General features: G+C 46.2%; 1 protein-coding gene across 2 annotated transcripts in view; it reads left to right on the top strand.

The window, feature by feature from the left end:
• SCARB2 (scavenger receptor class B member 2) overlaps positions 1-20391 on the top strand; it is a 38356-nt gene extending 17965 nt beyond the window's left edge. The window contains exons 4-13 of one of the 2 annotated variants that reach the window (XM_083458847.1): positions 1551-1739; positions 3904-3995; positions 5465-5584; positions 6316-6494; positions 8019-8137; positions 9183-9256; positions 10942-10993; positions 12489-12647; positions 12867-12938; positions 16279-20391. In XM_083458847.1, the coding sequence (XP_083314973.1) occupies positions 1551-1739; positions 3904-3995; positions 5465-5584; positions 6316-6494; positions 8019-8137; positions 9183-9256; positions 10942-10993; positions 12489-12647; positions 12867-12896 (1014 nt within the window). In that variant the 3' untranslated portion in view covers positions 12897-12938; positions 16279-20391. The remainder of the gene's footprint in view (positions 1-1550; positions 1740-3903; positions 3996-5464; positions 5585-6315; positions 6495-8018; positions 8138-9182; positions 9257-10941; positions 10994-12488; positions 12648-12866; positions 12939-16278) is intronic. The other variant, XM_083458846.1, reaches the window with a different exon arrangement.
• The last annotated feature ends 2260 nt before the right edge of the window (positions 20392-22651 follow it).

Genomic DNA, 22651 nt, shown 5'->3' with positions numbered 1-22651 from the left:
TTCGTTTGGCTGCTGGCTGGGCTTTCTGCCTTTGGCTTGGAGGGGCTCAGAAGTTGAACATACCTGTGCTTGGAAAATCCCTTATTTTGGTTGCTGATACTTTATTTTTGAGGCTGCTGGTCCCTTATTTTCAAATCTGTAAGTTGACAGTTATGCAGGAGAGACATGCAAATAGGCCTCCTTTCCCAAGGTAAGGACAAAATAGGAAATAAGGTCGGTCACCCTAAGGGTGTCAGTCTGGCATCGTAGGAAGGTCAGTGCAGGTTAAATCAGAAATGCAATCTAGGAAGTATGGAGGACCCCCTCTTTATCTACTCTCTCACCCCATGCAAATCCGCCAGTCTTCAATACAAGCTGAGTTGCACTCAGCACTTCCAAAAGATGACTCAACTCTGCCTCCCCTTTCCTTTTGGACTACCATCAGCTACAAAAGGGAAAACACGCATGCACTCAATGTGCAGTTTTACCCTAATGATGTCTCAGTAGCACTTTTCACAAGTTTAACATGTCTTCAAACAAAAACATCTTGGAGATCCCGAGCCACAGGGAGGTTAGGCTGGCCTCAACCAGAGCCAGGGCTTTTTCGGCTGTGGCTCCATTCTGGTGGAACGCTCTGTCACAAGAGACTAGGGCCCTGTGGGACTTGACATCTTTCCGCAGGGCCTGCAAGACAGAGCTGTTCCACCAGGCCTTTGGCCAAGGCACAGCCTGACCCCCTCCTTTGGTAATCCTCACAGAACTCTAGCCCAATGGTTGCCATCAATTTGATTTGAACTGATTTTATAATGAATTGATTTTAGAATGCTGTATTATTTTACTGTTGTTAGCCGCTCTGAGCCAGGCTTCGGCTGGGGAGGGTGGGATATTATTATTATTATTTTAATATTATTTGCAATGGCCCCGTGAGCTAGGGTGGTGCCACTGTGTGCTCCTGAGAGAAAAATGACTTGCCTGTGGCTGCCTGCTTGAGTTTTATGGCCGCCATGAAATTTAAACCGGGGGCTCATGTTACTCGTTTTAAAACGTACATCCTGTTTTTCATTATAAAATACATGCAAAGCAGCTTGCAGAGGGAAGTTCTTAAAATATACAGACTACTTTTTTAAAAAAAATAGCAGAACCAATTATTAAAATCGGTTGCCAATATTCAGTTCAGTTTCATCTATTTCGGTTTGCCCAAACTCTATTCGTCCTCTCAGGTAGTCTGCTACTGCGGTACATTGACTCCAGTAAAACAGTGCCAAAAGTCAGAGGACCCAAGATTTTGCCAGAAGGTGGCGCCGCTGCCAGCACTGCTTATTCACAGATGGTAGGATGGGGGTGGGCAGGGAGCCTGTGGGGGCACCCAAACTTGGGCTGCCTGAGGCAGCTGCCTCACCCCACCTCAAGGGTGAACCGACCCTACACCCCCTCCATTTCCAACCAGTTCCTGGGAGTCAGAACTACGGAGAGTGCTCTTCTGCTTCAGACCTCCTTGTGGGTTTCCTGCAGAAGCCTGGCTGGTCCCTGTGAGCTCCACATGTTCACACGCTTTCCTCCTCTTCCATCAGGTTGCAATGAACATGGCTACAGCAACGCCCATGCGTCTCCCTGCAGAGATCTTGCTCATATTATTTGACGAAAACTTGTTCACGACCCGCACTGTCCATGAGCTGCTGTGGGGCTACACAGACAAACTGCTCAGCGCACTACACAAATTCCGCCCCAGTATTGACCCAGACTTCGGCTTTTTTAAAAAGGTAAGGTTCTGACCGCACAATCCTACCTGTTCACAGACTGTCTCGCCAGAGTGGTGCATGCTCTAGTTATCGCCTGCTTGGACTACTGCAATGCGCTCTACGTGGGGCTACCTTTGAAGGTGACCCGGAAGCTACAACTAATCCAGAATGCGGCAGCTGGGAGCAGCCGCTGAGACCACATAACACTGGTCTTGAAAGACCTACATTGGCTCCCAATACGTTTCCAAGCACAGTTCAAAGTGTTGGTGTTGACCTTGAAAGCCCTAAATGGCCTCGGCCCAGTATACCTGAAGGAGCGTCTCCACCCCCATCGCTGAGGGCCTTCTGGCAGTTCCCTCATTGCGAGAAGCGAGGTTACAGGGAACCAGATAGAGGGCCTTCTCGGTAGTGGCACCCGCCCTGTGGAACGCCATCCCATCAGATGTCAAGGAAATAAACAACTACCTGACATTTAGCAGACATCTGAAGGCAGCCCTGTTCAGGGAAGTTTTAATGTGTGACCCAGCCAGATGGGTGGGGTACAAATAATAATAATAATAATAATAATAATAATAATAATATAATCCAAATTCAAGATCTGCTAGGGTGAGAGTTTTTGATTGGGTGGATTCTGAGGTTTCCTAGGAGAGCTGGCAAAAGATACACCAGCATAAGTTAGCCAGCATCTTGTCAGCTGGTATAAGCCCCCCACCAAGGGGTGATCCAGGGGTATGTTGGGGGCACAGCAGGGCAAGGAGCGATTTACACATATTCCAAACCCTGAGCTTCGAGGAAGGTGGTGCAAGTCACATTCCTCCTGAATGGAGTTTGGAATAGGCACGTCTGGGATAGCTCGGTCAGTACAGCATGAGACTTAATCTCTGGGTTGTTGATATGAGCCCCACATTGGGCAAAAGATTCCTGCATTGCAGGGGTTGGAGTAGATGACTCTGAGAGTCCCTTCCAACTTTACAATTCTATGATAACTTGGGTCAGCATTTTATAGGTAAGCTTGCTTTGTTCCTTACAAGGCAAGGTCTTGCCTGTTTTCTTTGTTATTTGGAGCCATTGCAAACATTTTCTCCCGCATCCTGCCAGTCAAACGGAACAAGGCCTACACACTCAACCTTGGATTTTGCTTCAGACCAGCATCAAGGCTTGCAATCCCAGTATACAATCTGCCATGCACCTGTGTTCAGAGTGCTGCGTATGGTCTGCGCCATCTTGAATAGGGTGGCTGAGAAAATCGGGGAGAAGTGTTTGCTGTTCTGTGTGGACACCGTGGGGCTGGACTGGATGCAGCTGGCTCTTCCCTGTCCCCTCCTTCCTTCATCCATCTGATGTCAGATGAACTTTTATCGCCCGCAGGCATCTTCAGAAGCCCCTTTCAAAGTGTTGTTACAGTGCTTTGAAAGGGACTCTTCTGCGAGAAACGCTGATCCAGCAACCTTATGGCTGAGGCAGGTGCAGGGCCGCTGAGTGTGCCTTAGCTGAAATGTTCTGGCAGGCCAGATTGAGAGGCTAGGCAGGCCCAGTTCAGTCTACAGGCCCCAGTCGTCTCCCATCACAAGGCTTTGGAACCAGGGATGTTGGAGAACTTCACTCAGCGTCTGCAAGCAAACCAACCTATTTAGCACTTCCTAGCTCACTGATAGGGACGCGGGTGGCGCTGCGGGTTAAACCACAGAGCTTAGGACTTGCCGATCAGAAGGTTGGCGGTTCAAATCCCCGCGACAGGGTGAGCTCCCTGCCAACCTAGCAGTTCGAAAGCACGTCAAAGTGCAAGTAGATAAATAGGTACTGCTCCTGCGGGAGGGTAAACGGCGTTTCCATGTGCTGCTCTGGTTTGCCAGAAGCGGCTTAGTCATGCTGGCCACATGACCCGGAAGTTGAACGCCAGCTCTCTCAGCCAATAAAGCGAGATGAGCGCCACAACCCCAGAGTCGGTCATGACTGGACCTAATGGTCAGGGGTCCCTGTACCTTTACCTTTACCTTTACCTTTACCTTTACCTAGCTCACTGATACTCAGATTAGCATATTAATCTGGGCTGAAAAGGTTCCCAAGTCCTGTAAGAGGGTGAACGATCAGTTGTTTCTTTCCTGTCCCTCCATCCCACCAATCACAAAAGCGGTCATGAAAGCAAAAGCTCTCTCTATCTATCTCATTCGTGTTTTATTTCTAGATGAACGGGTCCGACGATGGCGAGTACATTGTCCTAAGCGGGGAGAAGAACTACCTTGACTTCACGAAGATCGTCAAATGGAGAGGGAAAGAGTAATGTTTCTTTCTTTTCCTTTTAATTTGAGCACTGGACTCCGTGGTTAATAATTCGAGTTTCAAATTTTGAAAGGCAAAGACTTGCAGAGCAAGAGCTCTTGGGCGATGATGGTGATGATTTGATAGAGCAGTATCAGTGTGCTAAGCCAGGGAGCACATTTTGAGAGAGTGCTGCGGGTGCCCATCACAAAATGGCCGCCATGGCATGACACACTAAAGGGAGCACAGTCTTGGGGAAGCTTTCCCCAGAATTGTAATTCCATACCAGAAGACCTTTAAGCTTGTTGCATTTCTGCCTCAGAAATAAAACAGAAGCAGGGGAAAGCGCATTAAAGGAGAGGGGGACCCCAGCAAATTAGGACCCCAAGATTTTCTGTTGCCAGGTGTCCAAACAAATCAGTCGCAGCTCTGACTTCACCCATTGGCTTAAAACACTGGCTTAGTTCACGGAAATCACTTAGAAGGGTACCTGCATGTTTGGGTCCATAACTTTATTTCTAGGAGGGATAGTGTTAAGTTGTGGGTGAACATATCAGACGACACAGCGATTCTTCAAACAGCTCTTGTTTATTCACAGGCCAGGACAGAACTGAACTGAAAGGCTCAGTCAGCCTGCTTATATAGAGCTCCAGTGCCACGTTACTGTAACAACTTTCTAAAACTATCCAATCACTGAATGTCACTTTCAATCCTTCATTTGCATAACTATCTACAGTATCCCCCTGCTGGCCCAGAGTGAGAACTTCGGTACATAACAGATAGAGTTTTATTTAAATAAAAGCCCAAGGGCAGCTAAAGAAACCCTTTATGAGCATTGTGGCGCCCATGTGCTCTGCCTTGGCAATCCCCACGCTAAACAAAAGGCTGTCCCCAAGCCCAGTGCTCTCCAGTTGTTCTTGGACTCTGACTCCCATCATCCCTCACCATGGGCCATGCTGTCTGGGGGTGGTGGGAGTTGGAGTCTGGATAACACAAGGACACCAGTTTGGAGATTGCTGGACTTTTCAAAGGCTTGGTGGAAGGGGTCGTGTTGTTTTAAAATAAAAAGAGGTAGTTCTTGTTAGTTTTTTTTTAAAATAGAGGTGGCTTTTTGTCGGTTCTCTACAAAATAATTCTACACAGTAAGGGAGAATGGGCCATCTCATTGAAAAGAACAGGCTGTCTTACTAAGGTGGTAAGATTGAGGGAGCCAAGTTGAGAGGCAGGGATCAGTAGATAAATATATTGGGCTATAAGTAAAAATAAATGAAGGGGGCAAGGCAGTAGAGATCTTTAAAGTTGAGGACAAAGAAATTCTTCTGCATATGGAAGAGGATAAGAAGAAACAGAGATGAGGTTCCATCTGGCGGATGGGGAAGTGACTTGGGAATAATAGCCCTAGGCTGATTTATTTGAGGCTGCTGCAAAACACTGATTTTTCTACGTGCTCAAAAGCTGTTCCTCCTCCGTATGTCTTCCCTCTGCAGCTCACTAGACTGGTGGACGTCGCCAACTTGTAACATGATAAATGGAACCGACGGTGATACTTTTCACCCATTGATAGACACTGATGAAACCATCTACGTTTTCTCATCAGACTTCTGTAGGTAAGAATGGTGGAAGGTGTTCATATCGTAGTGCTTTTCCTACTGTCACAACAACACTTAGGAAGGAGCAGGTTCAAGCAGGCCACCAGGAAAGTTAACTAGTGCATTTCAGTGGGGTATATGGGGCATCCCAAGCCCATAACTCCCTGGTGAGCATTGCTAGCGTTGGATTATCCTCTGTTTGGAATACGTGTAAATCGCTCCTTGCCCTGCTGTGCCCCCAACATACCACGTGTGTGTGCTTGTGTTTGGAAGACGGAAGAGAGAAAACGGGGTGGAGAAGCTGAGCTGGAAGCAGCAAACAGGAGCTGGGAACCAGATGCTACAAACCAGAGGAATCGGAAGCCAGGAATACAAACTGGGAAGTCAGATCTTTAGTCCAAAGTCAGAGCCAATGCGTGTTGCTGCCTAGGCAACAACTTAGCCCTGCACAGGAAGCTTTCATCGTTCTTTCTAATGAGGTGATGCAATGGCCAGCCTAGGTGGGTGAAGTCCAACTGGAGCCCATTAATCCATTGCCAGCCAAGCGATGCTCTAACCTGTAGCCTTGTTGGCTCACTGAGTAGGGCAGCAGTTTCCAGCTCAATGGGTCCCTGGCTTTTGCCCCAGGGGTTTCCAGTGACACAGGCCCTCCATTCACACCACAGCAGTCCTGAAGAGCACACAATGCGTCTTTTGTTTCCGATCAAAGCCCGCGGCGGAAGGCTTCAGGCTTTTCTTGTCCTTTCCAGGTCCATGTACCTCACGTTTCAGAAGTACGTGACTGTTGAAGGGATCTCAGCCTACCGGTTTTCGCCTCCTGAGATGCTCTTTGCAAACGCTTCCGTCAATCCAGACAATGCCGGGTTTTGTGTACCGGCAGGGAACTGCCTAGGGGCAGGGCTCCTGAACATCAGCGCCTGCAATCAAGGTACGTGAGCCAAAAGGGATGCTAGGGCAGGACAGACTTTGCCAGCCCTGCACACCTCCCAGTATCATTTTGCAGATTTGTTTGGGTTTGTGTGTGTGTGTGTATGTAATCTCTGACTCCTGGAAACCCCCAAAATAGCCCGGCAAGGACTGTGCATCCTCGGTGGGTATGGAATGCCGACTGACAGTTGGAGGGAGCAGGAAATGGAAACTGGGAGAGCAGGGGCCATGCAGTGGAGTATCCTGGGAAAGGGTATGACTGGCTTGAAGGAATCCTGAACAGGAGCACCCCAAGGTGCAGCTTTTTTTGCCAGGGACCGTGCTGAGGAGGGGTGCGCTGAGGAGGAATGGTGGGAGTCTCCCCCTGCTCCGGATCTTGAATCTTCCCAGGAGCAAGAGGACAGTATAGATTTGGAACAGCGGTTTGCAGAGGGGCATAGTTCAGAAGGCAGAAGCTGGGAAATACTGGGTGGGGAACAGCTAGGAGAAGAAACATGGGAAGAGAGAGGGTTAACAGACTCAATTTCTCTGAAAGCATTCATCCGCTCAGCCCAAGGTCAAGAAGAGCAGATGTGGCAGCACAGAAAGCACAGTGGTTGCAAGATCAGGTTACAAGACACGGTAGTGACGTGGGGGTCTAGGGAGGAAGTGGGAAACCCTTAATTGGGAGCACCTTCATTCCTAGGAATGGATTCTTTGTTCTCTCACTGTGATCATTAAAATGTCTAACTGGTAAGAGACTCCTTTCTCTTTGTTCTGCTTGTTTACTGCCAAAGGGGAGCGGGGGGAGGAAGCCAAGTCCTTGAAGCCTGACACCACTTTCCCCCTGTAGGCAAAAGATCTTGCATTGCAGGGGGTTGGACTAGAGGACCTTTGGGTCCCTTCCAGCTCTGCAATTCTATGAAATACTGCTAGGGCACCAGTGAGAATTTTGTGCACTGGGATGTCACTGGTTCAGTTCTCACCTCTGGCTCGAATTCATTTGGTGGTCTGTCAGGGAAGCTTCTGCAGGAGGGGGATAATGATACTAGCCTGTTTTATAGTTCTGTCGCAAGGCTCACCGAGCGAAGGGAAAGACCTTTGAATGCTTAAAATGTTCCATATAAATGCTAGCTCTTATTATTATTACAGCAGCTTCGGTTGATTAGTTATCTGGCTTTTTAATTCATCTTCATGATGTTAAAACAGTGGTACTATTGATTATAATTATAATAGTGTAAAGTCCATGAGATTTAAAGGGTGAGCAAAATTAGGACACTTACTTAGTACTACAAGACTCAATTTATATCCTGCCTTTCCTACAGCAACCTGAAGGTGGTGTATATAGCTTTGCCCCTATCCATTTTATCTTCCCAACAGCTCTGCGAGGGAGGTTAGGTAATGGCTGGCCCAAGGTCTCACAGTGAGCTTCGTGGTTGAAGGCACCACACCACACGGGCAGAACTGTGGCTGTATGTCTGGAGGGAATTTTTTAAGGGAAATGTGCCCTTTTCCGTTCAGTTTCTGACAGCTGTTGTTCTTACAGGTGCACCGATATTTTTATCACCCCCACATTTTTACCTATCCGATGATAAGTTTGTCCAGGACATTGATGGCATGCATCCGAATCAGGAGGAGCACGAGACATATGTGGACATAAACCCTGTAGGTACCACGCTCTGCCTTATAGTTGTTACGGTTTGGCTTTCAGGAAGGACCTGTAACAACAACAACAACAACAACAACAACAACAATAATAATAACAATAATAATAATAATAATTTATTATTTATACCCCGCCCATCTGGCTGGGCTTCCCCAGCCACTCTGGGTGGCTTTCAACAAAATATTAAAATACAGTAAAGCATCAAACCTTAAAAGCTTCCCTAAACAGGGCTGCCTTCAGATGTCTTCTAAAAGTCTGGCACTGTATTTTAATATTTTGTTGGAAGCTGGCCAGAGTGGCTGGGGAAACCCAGCCAGATGGGCGGGGTATAAATAATAAATTCTTCTTCTTCTTCTTCTTCTTCTTCTTCTTCTTCTTCTTCTTCTTCTTCTTCTTCTTCTTCTTCTTCTTCTTCTTCTTCTTCTTCCTCCTCCTCCTCCTCCTCCTCCTCCTCCTCAAACTCCAACGCTCCACAGGCCTCAAAGGGCTCAAGGGATTGCTAGGCACTATTTTTGTGCCGTTTTCACAGCTCTTTTAGGGCTGTTTTTGCTCCTTTTTGCGCGGCTTCCGGGTTTGTGGTTACACGTGCCTTGAACGCAAATGGAGAGTTGCCTGTATTCAGGATTAACAAATTCAGCAAGCAATTAACATGCCTATGGGTAGCCTCCATAAACAGCAGGAGCCATTGCTTCCGCTGCAGCCCACGTGGCATGGCGAGGAAGCACCATAACTCAGCGGCAGAGCGCATGCTTTGAATGCAAAAGGTCCCAGATTTAACTTCCCAACATCTCCTGGTTGATGATGTCAAACCCTGGCGAGCCTCTGCCAGTCAGTGCAGGTAAATCTGAGCTAGATAGGTCAATGACTCTTGGGTTGAGCGCTATTCTCTGCTTCGTAGGGATGTCTCCTTTGGGCAACATCTTAGGATGGTTTATGGTGATGGCAGAGGCTTAGATGCAAATAAATAAATACACTGCACACACTAATGCACGCCAATAACCAATTTCTAAAATCTTACTGAGTCACAATTCCTTTATCCCTCAGTTGACAGGAGTGCTGGTCAGAGCAGCCCGGCGACTGCAGATCAATACTTACGTTGAAAGGCTACCCGATTTTATGTAAGTACTCTGTTGGGGTTTTTAAATTTTTTAAAAAATCAGTACAGTGGTGCCTCGCAAGACGAAAAGAATCCGTTCTGTGATTCTCTTCGTCTAGCGGTTTTTTCGTCTTGCGAAGCAAGCCCATTGACGGATTAGAGGATTAGCGCTATTAGCGGCTTTTAGCGGCTTTTAGCGGCTTATCAGCTTATCGGATCATCTGATAAGCGGCTTAGCGGCTTAGAAAAGGGGGGGGTGAAGGAAAAAAACCCGCAGGAACTCACAAGACATTTTCGTCTTGTGAAGCAAGCCCATAGGACATTCGTTTTGCGAAGCACCTCCAAAACGGAAAACTCTTTCGTCTAGCGAGTTTTCCGTCTTGCGAGGCATTCGTCTTGCGGGGCACCACTGTATAAGAAAACCATTAGAATGAGTCGTATATAAAGCAGGATAGGAGAAGGGGAACAAAGGACGTTAAATTAAAAGGCGCAGTAGATACTTGAAAAGATGAATGAGATTTTTTAGGATATTTAATTATTTAAACCGTATCGCTTTAGCATGTTGATGTTCCCTGGGAACAGGGATTGAGTACTAAACCGCTCTGGGAATTGTAGCTCTGTGAGAGGGGAGAGGAGTCTCCTAACAGCTGGAAGCATCCTTAACAAACTGAAGTCCCCAGGATTCGTTGGAGGGAAGCAATGACTCTTAAAGGTAAAGGTAAAGGGATCCCTGATCATTAGGTCCAGTTGTGACCGACTCTAGGGTTGCGGCGCTCATCTCGCTTTATTGGCTGAGGGAGCCGGTGTACAGCTTCCGGGTCATGTGGCCAGCATGACTAAGCCGCTTCTGGCGAACTAGAGCACCACACGGAAACGCCGTTTACCTTCCTACCAGAGCAGTACCTATTTATCTACTTGCACTGGTGTGCTTTCGAACTGCTAGGTTGGCAGGAGCAGGGTCCAAACAACAGGAGCTCACACCATTGCGGGGATTCGAACCGCCAACCTTCAGATTGGCAAGTCCTAGGCTCTGTGGTTTAACCCACAGCGCCACCCGCGTCCCTTACAAAATGACTCTTACAAAGTGATATAATAGTGTTTCAAAGGTCTGGTGCTGGTTTGGCCAGGGATAAGTGCAAGGGGAGGGGTGACGAGATCTGTGTGCTCCTCTCATTTCCACCCTCTGACCTTGCTAAGCCACTTCAAGTAGCCTGTGGCATGAGTAGGCGAGAAATTGCATGTGTAGAGAGGTGAGCAGCCTATTTTGGCATCTGGATAGGGAGAGCTGCCCTGCCAGCCAAGCTTCTGACTAGGCACCTGTGCTGTACCCTTGTATTGTTAATTTTTAGCCACACCTCTTGCACTCAATAATAATAATAATAATAATAATAATAATAATAATAATAATTTATTATTTATACCCCGCCCATCTGGCTGAGTTTCCCCAGCCACTCTGGGCGGCTCCCAATCAGTGTTAAAAACAGTACAGCGTTACATATTAAAAACTTCCCTGAACAGGGCTGCCTTAAGACGTACAATGGACGGCGCAGATACCGCGTTGGGAGAGCAGCGTTTCCAAAAGCCTTTATCCACTGGGGTTGGGGGCAGCGAAGAGAGCCAGTCTCTGATCTCATAGTACCTGAGAGTGAAGTGGCAATCTATGTTGTATGCAACAGTTCTTTAAACTACTTTTCCACCTTCTTTTAGCCAAACAGGCAACATCAAAACCATGTTCCTCCCTGTGCTCTACATAAACGAGGTAGGCGTTTTTGCAAAACACCTTCTGCTTCTTTACCGCTAACCCAGCGTGTTGTGACAGGTGGAACTTATCTGGGGGGGGGGGGATATATACTGCAAGGAGAATTGTTGGGGAATAATGTGGATTCTGAAATCTCAGAAGCTAGTGAAGCTGCAGAATAACCTTTACTTGAAGAGGGAGAGAATGCTTTAGTGAAGGGGTTAGCAAACTTTTTCAGCAGGGGGCCAGTCCACTGTCTCTCAGAACTTGTGGGGGGCCGGACTATATTTTGGAGGGAGAAAAAATGAATGAATTCCTGTGCCCCACAAATAACCCAGAGATGCATTTTAAATAAAAGGACCCATTCTACTCATGTAAAAACACGCTGATTCCCGGACTGTCTGCGGGCCAGATTGAGAAGGTCATTGGGCTGGATCCGGCCCCCGGGTCTTAGTTTGCCTACCCATGCTTTAGTGCATAGATCATTAGTCTTCCTTGCCTTGATTGCCAAAAACAGAATAAATATGACTTCGTCTACTTGCACGATTTGCGTATGTTGCGGAATTCAGTGCCCTTTGTGCGGAATTTGCATTGCCTACGTGTGGAGCTTTACGAGGGTGGTGGTGGGTTATCAAACTTCCAGGAAGACCTCCCTCTGATGTTATTGTTATGTTACTCAGCATACAATTAGAGAGTACAGGGAAGGGAAGAACACGGCTGCAAAATTTGAACTCCCCTGCAACAGCAAAAATATATTGGGTGTGGTCCTGAGAAAAGAAGACACTGAAAGGGTTCAGGGCATTAGCTTACAGATTTAGCTTAGGTTGCAGGGGCAAATTTACAAGCAAGAGAAGCTTGATGATTATGTAATTAGCATCCCGCTTAATGCCAGGATAGTGTCTAAGTGGATCACAAAACATAAAAACCAATTGTGCAACATGAGTGTAATACAGATGGATTATAAACGCACCGTAATTAAAATAAAAAAATGAAGCCATCTCAATAAAATGTTTATTCCCACGACAAAAAAAGTGCAAGCCTGCACAAATTACAAAGTATTTTACTTGCTATAATTGAATGTGCCTTTCAAGCCGAATTTCCTTCTGGGAGGGATGGAGCAGTGATACACTTTGAGTTTCAGTGCAGCCCATCCCATTAACACATTAATGCAGTGATTAAAACAGCAGACTGGGATCGAGGGAATGTCTGTATGAGAAGGTTGCCTCCAAGAGCCGGCGGAATGCCCATGCAGATGAGGCCTTTCATATTTCAGCAGGGAGCTCATTCCATAGCACCAGTTGGAGACACAATCTAAATCAGCCTTCCCCAGTCTGCTTGCCCTCCCGACTTTTTTGACTACATCTCCCTTCAGCCCCACTCAGGCAGCATAGCAAGTCCAAAACATCTGGCAGGCAGCGTGTCGACAAAGGCTGATCTGAATCATATTTGACTAGAGTCGTGTGGATAACAGAATGAATCTATGCCTCTCTCCTCCCTGCCCCTTTTTATCCTCCAGAGTGTTGTGCTGGACAAAGCATCCGTGGCAAAATTGAAGACTGTTCTTCTTGAAACCGCGGTGATGACCAGCGTCCCCTATATCATCATGGCACTAGGGATTCTTTTTGGTGCTCTGTTTGTTGCGCTTGTCTGCAAGCCCTTACGGGCGAGGGAGGAGGTAAGGTAGCGCTTGGATCTGACCTTTTCCCTTTGCTTTCTCTGTACCTCTCTTATTTTGTTCATTTTCATAAAAATCAAAACCTTTCCCTTTTTTTAAATTTCCTCTTGATTTTGACTTACTTTCTTCATGCAATCACCAGAAAGATTTTGTGTTTTTGTTTTATTCCTTTCTCTGTTGTCTTCCTTTTATTTGTTTCTTCCGAAATGCTGGTTCTAGGGCAGCGAAGGTTTAGTAGACACAGAGTAAGCACCTTTCCGCAAACGTTCAGCAGCTGTCTTAAGACACATGGTAAGATCAGCAAAGTCCATATCTCTTTCCTAATCCTCCTTCCTAGCTACAATCCTTATTCACTAAGGAGAAATGGTTAGCTAGTGAACTCCAAAGTCTTAAGGTCTGTTTCGCACATGTGTGATGACTATCATTCATTGACTGTAATGACTTTCACACTTGCATGACTAATTAATTGCCAACGGTAGTTTTTTTCACATAGCCCAATATCAGCTCAAACTGGGAATGGATGGATCAGTCAATATATTCCCCATCTGTGGCAGTTTGCAATGCCCATCTTGTTCCCTTTTTGACTTAAAAAAAAATCAATATGAAGATCACCTTTGTATACACATTTAAATACTTACTTTATCACAAAATGTGTATTTTTCGCTCTGCATGCAAGTGCATTTTACCCTAAAGCACACATCTTTTGAGTCGAGAACAACAAACACATGCATGTGTGAACCAGCCTTAAGGTCAACACTCCTCGCTTGAAGGTCTTGGCAATCTCACTCCTGCAGCCCAAGCAATGTTGGGACGTTTAGGCTGCAGTTCTTACCCCACTTACTAGGAGTGAGCCCCATTGAATTCAGCGGGGCTTAACTTCTGAGTCGACGTAGTTTGAATGGCACCGTTGCTTGGTTGGTTAGTCAAGTCGCCATGTGAGCATGTGTGTGCTTGCGAGAGAAAGCGAGAGAAGGGGATGCCCTTCTTAAGGTGATGTCCGTTTGGACATCTGTGTGCTGTGGGTCAGGGCCCCAGCTCAGTGGTAGAGTATTTGCCAGTCCAGTCCCCATCATCCGTAGGTGCAACTGCCAGTCAGTGCAGACAATCCTGAGCTGGATGAACTGTTGGTCTGACTGCATGAAGCAGCTTCCTGTGTTGCTGTGTTCCCCTATTGAATAAGAAAGCGAGCGTGGTCTTTTTCCCTAAGCTAGAAATACAGCTTTCCTCATGTGTGGATTTAATTCACTGACTAAAATTCTTCTAGTTCTACTGGCCATTGACTGAAATAAATAATATATAATCCTAATCCTATAACACCTTAACTAGATTTCTTTAGTCAGGAAGAGTCCTAGTTACTGTTTTCTTCTTTTATTTTTATATACATTTTCTTTCATTCCTCCTTCCATAATAATAATAATAATAATAATAATAATAATAATAATAATTTATTATTTGTACCCCGCCTATCTGGCTGGGTCTCCCTAGTCACTCTGGGTGGCTTCCAGCAAAGATTAAAATACATTAAAATGTCACTCATTAAAAACTTCCCTAAACAGGGTTGCCTTCAGATGTCTTCTAAATGTCAGCTAGTTGTTTATCTCTTTGACATCTGATGGGAGGGCGTTCCACAGAGCGGGCGCCACTACCGAGAAGGCCCTCTGCCTGGTTCCCTGTAGCTTTGCTTCTCGCAGCGAGGGAACCGCCAGAAGGCCCTCGGCGCTGGACCTCAGCGTCCGGGCAGAACGATGTGGGTGGAGACGCTCCTTCAGGTATACTGGGCCAAGGCCATTTAGGGCTTTGAAGGTCAACACCAACACTTTGAATTGTGCTTGGAAACGTCCTGGGAGCCAGTGTAGATCTTTCAGGACCAGTGTTATATGGTCCCGGTGGCCCCTCCCAGTCACCAGTCTAGCTGCCGCATTCTGGATTAGTTGTAGTTTCCGGGTCACCTTCAAAGGGAGCCCCACGTAGAGCGCATTGCAGTAGTCCAAGCGGGCGATAACTAGAGCATACAAGGCTGATTGGCCCAACGTCTCCTTGCAACCATCATGGGCTAAGTGAGAACGTGAACCCAGGTCTCCCCAGTCCAAGTTGAGTACTTTGGAGCCCACCCTAGTTTGAAAGTTGGCGGAGGGATACCAGAGCGCTCCAGGAGTCTTTTCCCCACTCTGCCTGTTGTGTGGACTTCGTTTCTGAGCAGGTTCTTGCAACCGCAAAAGTGAACCTGCTTCTGTGTTGGTGTGCGCCATGCGGCTTTGCTTGGGGTGTCCATCGCGGTGGTGGGTTTTGTCCAAAACGAGAGAGAGAGGAAACAAGCAAGGGGTGTTGTTCTGTTGCTGGCCGGACATCGGTTTCTCAGTTGAACCTAGAGGCAGCATTACCCGGTGGGATGGAGCTGCAATCACTTCCGCTTCCCGGAAGCAAGAGCGGAAAGCAGTGGGGAGGTCAGCACAGTGCAGGTGCACCAGCGGAAACCCTGGGTTGGCTCCACCAGTCCTTTCACAGAAAGCGGCAGCGATTCTGCTTCGCCAGGTGAACCCCTTCTGCCCTGCTTCTCCCTGTCCTTCTCACTCTGCTCCCCCCGGAAGCAATTTTACCTACTGCGCTTATGGGTTAACTAAGAGACTGCATGGAACAGGGGTTGCCAAGTCTTGTGGCCATGGTGATGGGTTTTGGGGAGTGGGGGGTGGGTATTGCCAGTTGTTTACTTTTATGTAAGAATTTTCAGTATGCAAAATGTGTCCAGTTTTTTGGGGGGCGGGCAGGCAACAACAGCTGGTTCTTATCATAGGAATGTTGAGGGTACAATTCCCAATTTGTCAATTGGTCGGGGAGGCTGAAAGATTTGTCCATAATTTGGATCCAAGATACATTCGAGGGCAGTACACTTCATCTAATGGAAAGTCATGTGATCTTGACTTACTTTCAGATTTCTCGGTTCGATGGTGGAGATGAAAACTTCCCCGCATGTAGAAATCTGACATATGAGGGAGGAGGCTAGACTTAAAAGCCTGTCCCTGGTGTGCTAATTTTCCACAAGCAGGGAGATAATTGCTATAACTGGATATTCAAATGTGTGGTACCACACCTCCAGTCTGAAATGGTACAGTCTTTAGAACATGGTACCATGTGATTTATCGGCCCCATTAAGATGCACAACTTTTCAAAGGAAAACCTCTGACCATGACATGACAGATATCTAAGGTCATTTCCCTAAAAGCCATATACATCATATCCCTACTGTAATTTTCCAAATATATATGCTTGGCAGGGGGTTGGACTCGATGGCCCTTGTGGTCTATTCCAACTCTATGATTCTATGATCTCTTAAGGCATATACATAACACAGACTTCAACTAGTATAGTGAAATTCTCTGCCCACCCCACCCCCAAATTGTAATTCTGCAAGTGGAGCCTGGGGATCTCTTAATACTCAGCACCCACCCTAAACTACAAGTCCCAGAATTCTTTGCAGGAAGCTGTGATTGTTTTACAGGTATAAAACCGAGACACTTCTACAGTGTAGGGGAAGCACATGCTGTATTTGTCAGCCTTGGATTGCAGTATTGATACCTGTCAGGATAGCACCTTTCAGTTCTGTGTTTGTCTTTCCTACCTGTCTTAATTGCAGGCTTCCGAAGACGAGAGAGCGCCGCTCATCCGGACATCGTGACTCAATTTCCCCAGCAACAACAAGAACAACACTTTTCAGAAACGAGCTTAGTGATGACTGAACTATGCAAGCTGCTCTTAACTGCAACCACTACGCTGTACAACAGTCTCGACCGTCTCCCCTGCACACTAATATATGTTAACATTCTGTTTCGGGTTTTGCGGCATTCAGGAAGGCTTTGCTTTGTGAAAAGTGGACTGCTGTTTAAGAGCGGAGGTTGCGGTACTGCCTTTTCTAAAAAGCTGGAACAAAGGCAACTTCCGTTGTCTTCCGAGATTGCAAAAAACAGCGTTCTAATATCCCTGTGTGGCTATAGACACTTGCACTGGTGTTCTCCCATTGACTCCCATGGGACTGTAGTAGTGTCGGTGTCTGTGGATCGGTCCCTTTTCTTTGCCTGTTTGGCGGGCCATAGGAATTTGTGTCAGTTGCAATGGGTCCGTTTTTATTTATTAGAATCACTAGGTACAATCCTGTCCTTCAGTAACCTGACTTACTGCCAGCCTCTCTGACATACCAGGCATTTTAGTTTCCTCCTTGTGTCCATTTTCGCATTGCACAGCTGGGAATGTTTTGTCGGTCTAGCTAGCTCATGATCTTGATCCTACAATGCAAAGGGAGATCTCCAGCCTCCATCACATTTTTCGCGGGTACGGCTGCAGAACTAACAGCCCACTGTTGTACCATACTGCTCTGCATCCATTGGATCGATTTTGGGATGGTTCCCCATGAATGCATACCTGTGAAAGTGACCTGGAGCCGGTCTAGCAGCGCCACTTGGGAGTCACAGATACCTGGTCCAGTGGGCTATTTTAAAAATGTGTCCAGTTCAGCACCTTTTAGGTGAATTGGTGTGTCTTCCCACCGCCCACCATGCAAATGTTTTCTAAAAGCTGGTCTGTGGATAGAAAATGTTCCCCGAGAGCCGGCTCTCAAGTATTTGATAAGGAACACTAAGGGAGTGCATTTGAATCAGCACACCTGTAAAGATCACTGATTGCTCTTTTTCCATGGGCTGCCTAAAACTGGCAAAGACGCGCCCCTCTTGCATTCTCTGTGAGGTCTCCCTACAGACCAAACCAAGCCCTTGACATGCGACCTCGAAGGGGCTAGGAAATGGCAACGCTGTCCTTTTGCCCTCGACTCTGCCAGCAGGAGCCTCCATCACTGCAAAAATGCTGAAAGTGCAGGCAGGTAGAAGCAACCACCAACAGCATCCTTGCTGGCTGCAGCCAACCTTACACTGCCCTCCCAAAAAACCCAGGCATTTTGGAATGGGCAGGGAGAGCTGCCCTAGCTTGATCTGCTATTGGCAATGGACCTGATCTCTCTTGCCAAGCCAGTCTACAGTTGGTGTAACAACAACTCGCAGCTTTTATTGCCATCCTGTTCTGCGGTGGCAGGAGGGCTCTGTATGCAGTGGTGGTTTTGCTGCTTGATTCAGCCCCGCTGCTTCCAGCCTGGAGTTGCAATTGCTTGCCTAGTTGCTTTAGACATAATCTCCGAATAAGCCAGTTTCTCAGATCTAGCAGCATGTAGCGTTTTAAGAGACCTCTCAGTCAGAGGCATCTAGCTGTGTCAACCCTCCCTTCCTGTCTGCTTATCTGGAAAGAAACAGTTGAGCCTCCCTGAGTGTAAAAAGGCACAAACTCATATTGTGAGGTCTGGAAGAGGAAAGGACTGCGTCGCCTAATGGGGAGTTTATGGCACCCGAATCAGAAGCCTATGGAAAAAGAGCTGCAATGTTGTCTTGCACAGGTGTGCACACTGGAGAAGAAGGGAAGAGTTGGATTGCAAGCTACCTTCGCTGGAGAGAAGGTAGCTCCAACCACTAGGTCAAACCAACCTACGTTACTTAGTGACCAGCTGAGCCTCTTCTGAGAGGCCCAGCTCATGCTTAGATAGGTATAGCAAGCAACATAACCTGCCAGTGTTCTGTACACTTTTTCTTCCTTATGTAATCTGCATTGCTTCTGGCATTACCTAAAATCTCATTCTGCCTGCTGACCAAATGCCCCATTATTATATTTAAAGATCTCTTATTGATTCTTCAAAGTAACATAGTATAACTATCTCCCCTGCATCCAAACGGCCCATTATTGAGTTGATTGCATTTTCCCCTCCCAATGGAAAAACAATTATTACCTGAAGCTGCAGTAAGAAAGCAGTTTCCCCATCTATTTTTGGAGTGGTTGTCAAGGCAAACAACTTTTTGTCATTCATAGTGTTCACTAAGAACAGTTATTCGTTTATTTTGGTTGTGCTGGTGTGGGAACCACGGAATGTCTTGCTGGAATTCCTTTTCTGGAGCAGCCGAAAGACCCATCTGGTCCACTGTTCCATTTCCAGCTGTGGTTTCACCAGTGGCCTTCCAGGTGTTGTCCAACTCCTGATTTCATTAAAGACCTCAAGTCTATGTAGGAGAAAGAGATAATTCTCCCATTGCTAGAACCTGAGAGTCATCTCATGGAAGGAAGCTGCCCGTGGTTGGCCAATGGAGGCTGCAGGCATTGCAGATTGATGTGCATCCTTAACTGTTTCCTTGGAAGCTTGTGCAAATTATTTCCCTCAGTACATTTACAAAATTATAGCATGAACGTTTACACTTCCAGCAGTTGTCACACAGCATTGCTTAAAACAACTGGAAGGCAGCAGGGAGGCTGCTTGTATATATTTCTGAGAGTACAAAGGAGCAAAAGATAACTTAGAACCATGAATAGTATTAGTATAGTATTATTTCTGATAGATGCGCCTCTACAGCTAGGTCATGGGCTCAGATCACCTTTCAGTGTTCATTTATACTTTAAAAGGAATTCCAAGTTCTTGAAATTGCCCCTTTGATGCTGCCTCTCAGTCTTAGTATTATGGGGTTGAGTAGTGTTTAGGCCCTCCTAACAGTGCAAAGCCTCCCAGGCTGCTTAAGCTATGTTATGTGGTAGTTGGGAAAGATGGCACTCCAGGTTTTGCTTCACTACGACTCAACGTGATCCCAGATTATTAGCCATGCTGGCTGGTGCTGATGGGAGTCCAACAACTTCCGCAAGGCCGCAAGGTCTCTCCTCCCTTGTTTATAGTGTCTGGTCAAGGCAGAGAGATTGCGCACAGTACTATCACGAGTGGCTAAAGCGAGGGCTGTGCAATGTTTATAAAACACCGAGCAGCCCTCAGAAAAGTTCTTGTCCTGTGTCTCTAAATTTAGACAGAACCATGTATACAACAGGGTGGGTCAGCTGCTTCCTGTGAACGACTGAGTGAATGCAAAGTTAGTGAAAGAGCAAAACTGAAAGTTCCAGGATCCTTTCCTATTTTTGGTTTGAGGGGTGGCGATATCTGTGGACACTTTTATTTTTCTAGTTGTAGTGGAGACCGTTTGCTTCCCTGTTAAATAGTTCTGCTGCAAGAAATGTCCAACAGTCTCCTGAAGCTGTGGACAAAGGAAGCTTGTCATCTTCCGACAGAGGAGCTCCTAGGGGACTTTGGGATTTCCTGGAGCATAAATTCTCTTGTGGGCTGCGCTGACATAACTAATGGTTTTTAAGGGCTTATTTAAATTGCTCGGAGAGCTTCAGGTACAGAATATTTATAAGACTGGTGTAAGCCAGGAAACCTGTATTAGGCCCATATATGATGTGGACCTAAGTTTTCCCGAGGCCACAACAATAGTTGATGACGAGTTTATCTTAACCATCACACTGTAGAAGCAGTAAAAGAGCCTACTATCAAATCTCTCTTCAGTAGTACTTCTCCATATTTAAAACATGTTTAGTGGTGCAGCCAGAAAATCTCTAGGGACATGTCACAGTTGACAGCTTTTTAATGCAAAAAAAAGAGGAATCTAGTATCAGGAGACAAACTATGGAAAAGATTCAGCTCTTATTTGGGGCAATTCTTTGTAGGTCAATCATGGTAGTAACTCCAAAGCAGAAAGAATGCCCTTTTTTGGTGGGGGGTATCTAACACTGACTCTTTACACTCAGCCCTGTTAGTAATGAACGAAGTGGACTGTTGTCATGTCAATGAACTGTTGTCATGTTAATGTGGAATATCACATTAAATGGCTTTTTTGTTTCATTGCCTTTTCTCCTTATTCTTGTAACTTGCATTTCTGAATATTTTTCTCCAAAGGAACATCTGTTTAGTTAGTGAATCTCCCTCTATGTAAAAAAAATGCCAACCAGGCCGGTTCTAGTTCTGCTGCTTCTGAGAGAAGACAGTAGGAAATCCTGTCCATTTACAGTGGTACCTCGGATTACATACGCTTCAGGTTACATACGCTTCAGGTTACACACTCCGCTAACCCAGAAATAGTGCTTCAGGTTAAGAACTTTGCTTCAGGATAAGAACAGAAATCTTGTTCTGGCGGCACGGCAGCAGCAGGAGGCCCCATTAGCTAAAGTAGTGCTTCAGGTTAAGAACAGTTTCAGGTTAAGAACAGACCTCCGGAACGAAATAAGTAGCGTATTTTTGCTCTATAAGACTCACTTTTTCCCTCCTAAAAAGTAAGGGGAAATGTGTGTGCATCTTATGGAGCGAATGCAGGCTGTGCAGCTATCCCAGAAGCCAGAACAGCAAGAGGGATCGCTGCTTTCCCTGTGCAGCGATCCCCCTTGTTGTTCTGGCTTCTGAGATTCAGAATATATTTTTTCTTGTTTTCCTCCTCCAAAAACTAGGTGTGTCTTATGGTCTGGTGCGTCTTATGGAGCGAAAAATGTGGTACTTAACTCGAGGTACCACTGTATATGCTTGGGCCAGGTGAGCAGATACATTCTTACCTGCCAGTTGTCCAGGTGACAAATGCTAAGACGAGCTGGACCAGATGCCTGTGGCAAGTCCATAAGCAGGAATGAATGCAGCCACACTCTGCCCATGGGTGATTCTCACAACTGGGATTCAGAGACATGCTGCCTCTGACAGTGGAGGATAGAACATCTAGTAGTTACTGATGATAGCCTTATCCTCCATGAATTTGTCTAATTCTCTCTTAAAATTATCAAAATGGATTGCCATTGTTGCCTCTTGTAGGAGCAAATGCCATAGTTGTAACTACTATGCGCCAGAGGCGAATTTAGGGAAGCAATGACCATTTCCATCGCTCTGGGCACAGAGCCTAGGAGTGTTGTAAGGTATCGCATTGAAGATGTACTCCACTAAGCAGGGCGGAAGGCGGGGCACTGAATTTTGGCCTCAGGTGAGGCGCCATTGAAATTGGAAAGACCGAAGTCTGCCCCTGTACGCACCGTGTGCTTTCTAGCTGTCCCAGAGTTCTGGGTAGTCATTTCTCATTAGTATGGCCTAAAACATACTTTCTGCAGTTTCCCTTGCCTCTGAAAAGGATCTTGGTATTATGGCTAGATTAAATGCAAAAAAGCTAAAGCAAAAGACCACAAAATCACTGAAATCACAATGAGGTACAGTGGGACCTCGGGTTACATTCGCTTCAGGTTACAGACTCCACTAACCCAGAAATAGTTCCTCGGGTTAAGAACTTTGCTTCAGGATGAGAACAGAAATCGTGCTCTGGCGGCAGCGGGAGGCCCCATTAGCTAAAGTGGTGCTTCAGGTTAAGAACAGTTTCAGGTTAAGAACGGACCTCCAGAATGAATTACAGTAAGTTCTTAACCCAAGGTACCACTGTATAGCCATGCAGCAGCAGTAGAAAATACATTTTCAATACTTAGTGCACCTCACCCCTCCTGGACAAAGAGGCATGTGCGGTTACCTGCCAATGAAAAGAGAACAGAATTCTGGCTAGATGCACTGAAGAGGGGGAAGTGTGCAGCTGCTACAGACAAAAGCCCTCCCAATGATCCCTGCACCTCATTTGCAATATTCTCAAGTGTGTCCTTTGCAAACCTTACTGCTAAGCATGCACCGCAGCAGATTCCAGGAGAACACAATGGTGGTGTAATTAAACGTGATAACAGGTGACCAACGGGACCGGATGGCGCAGGACTAAACTGGCCGAGGCCTGAAACACATCCTAAATCCCCTCACTGAGTCATAGTTTGCAGTTCCTTTCATCATCATCATCATCATCATCATCATCATCGTTTTTAATTTGTATCCCGTCTTTCTATCTTACAATACTCAAGGCAGTTTTACAAGCTGAAGAAAGAAAGAATGTACATTTTATAACAATCTAATGCAATACAAAAAGGGGATATCTTTAAAATAGGCAACCTACACCAAAAAGTAATATTCAACAATCATTATAATAGTATTAAATAGTAATAACATATGAAAGTTAAACAGAAATCCACTCAACAGTTACAATAAATAATTTCTAAACTATAATCAATAAAACGGCAAGCCACAGTGCATAGAATAATAC

This window comes from Podarcis liolepis, assembly GCF_965112155.1.
Source record: "Podarcis liolepis genome assembly, chromosome: 9".
Classification (NCBI taxonomy): Eukaryota; Metazoa; Chordata; class Lepidosauria; order Squamata; family Lacertidae; genus Podarcis; species Podarcis liolepis.
This window is presented reverse-complemented; position numbering and strand designations above follow the sequence as displayed.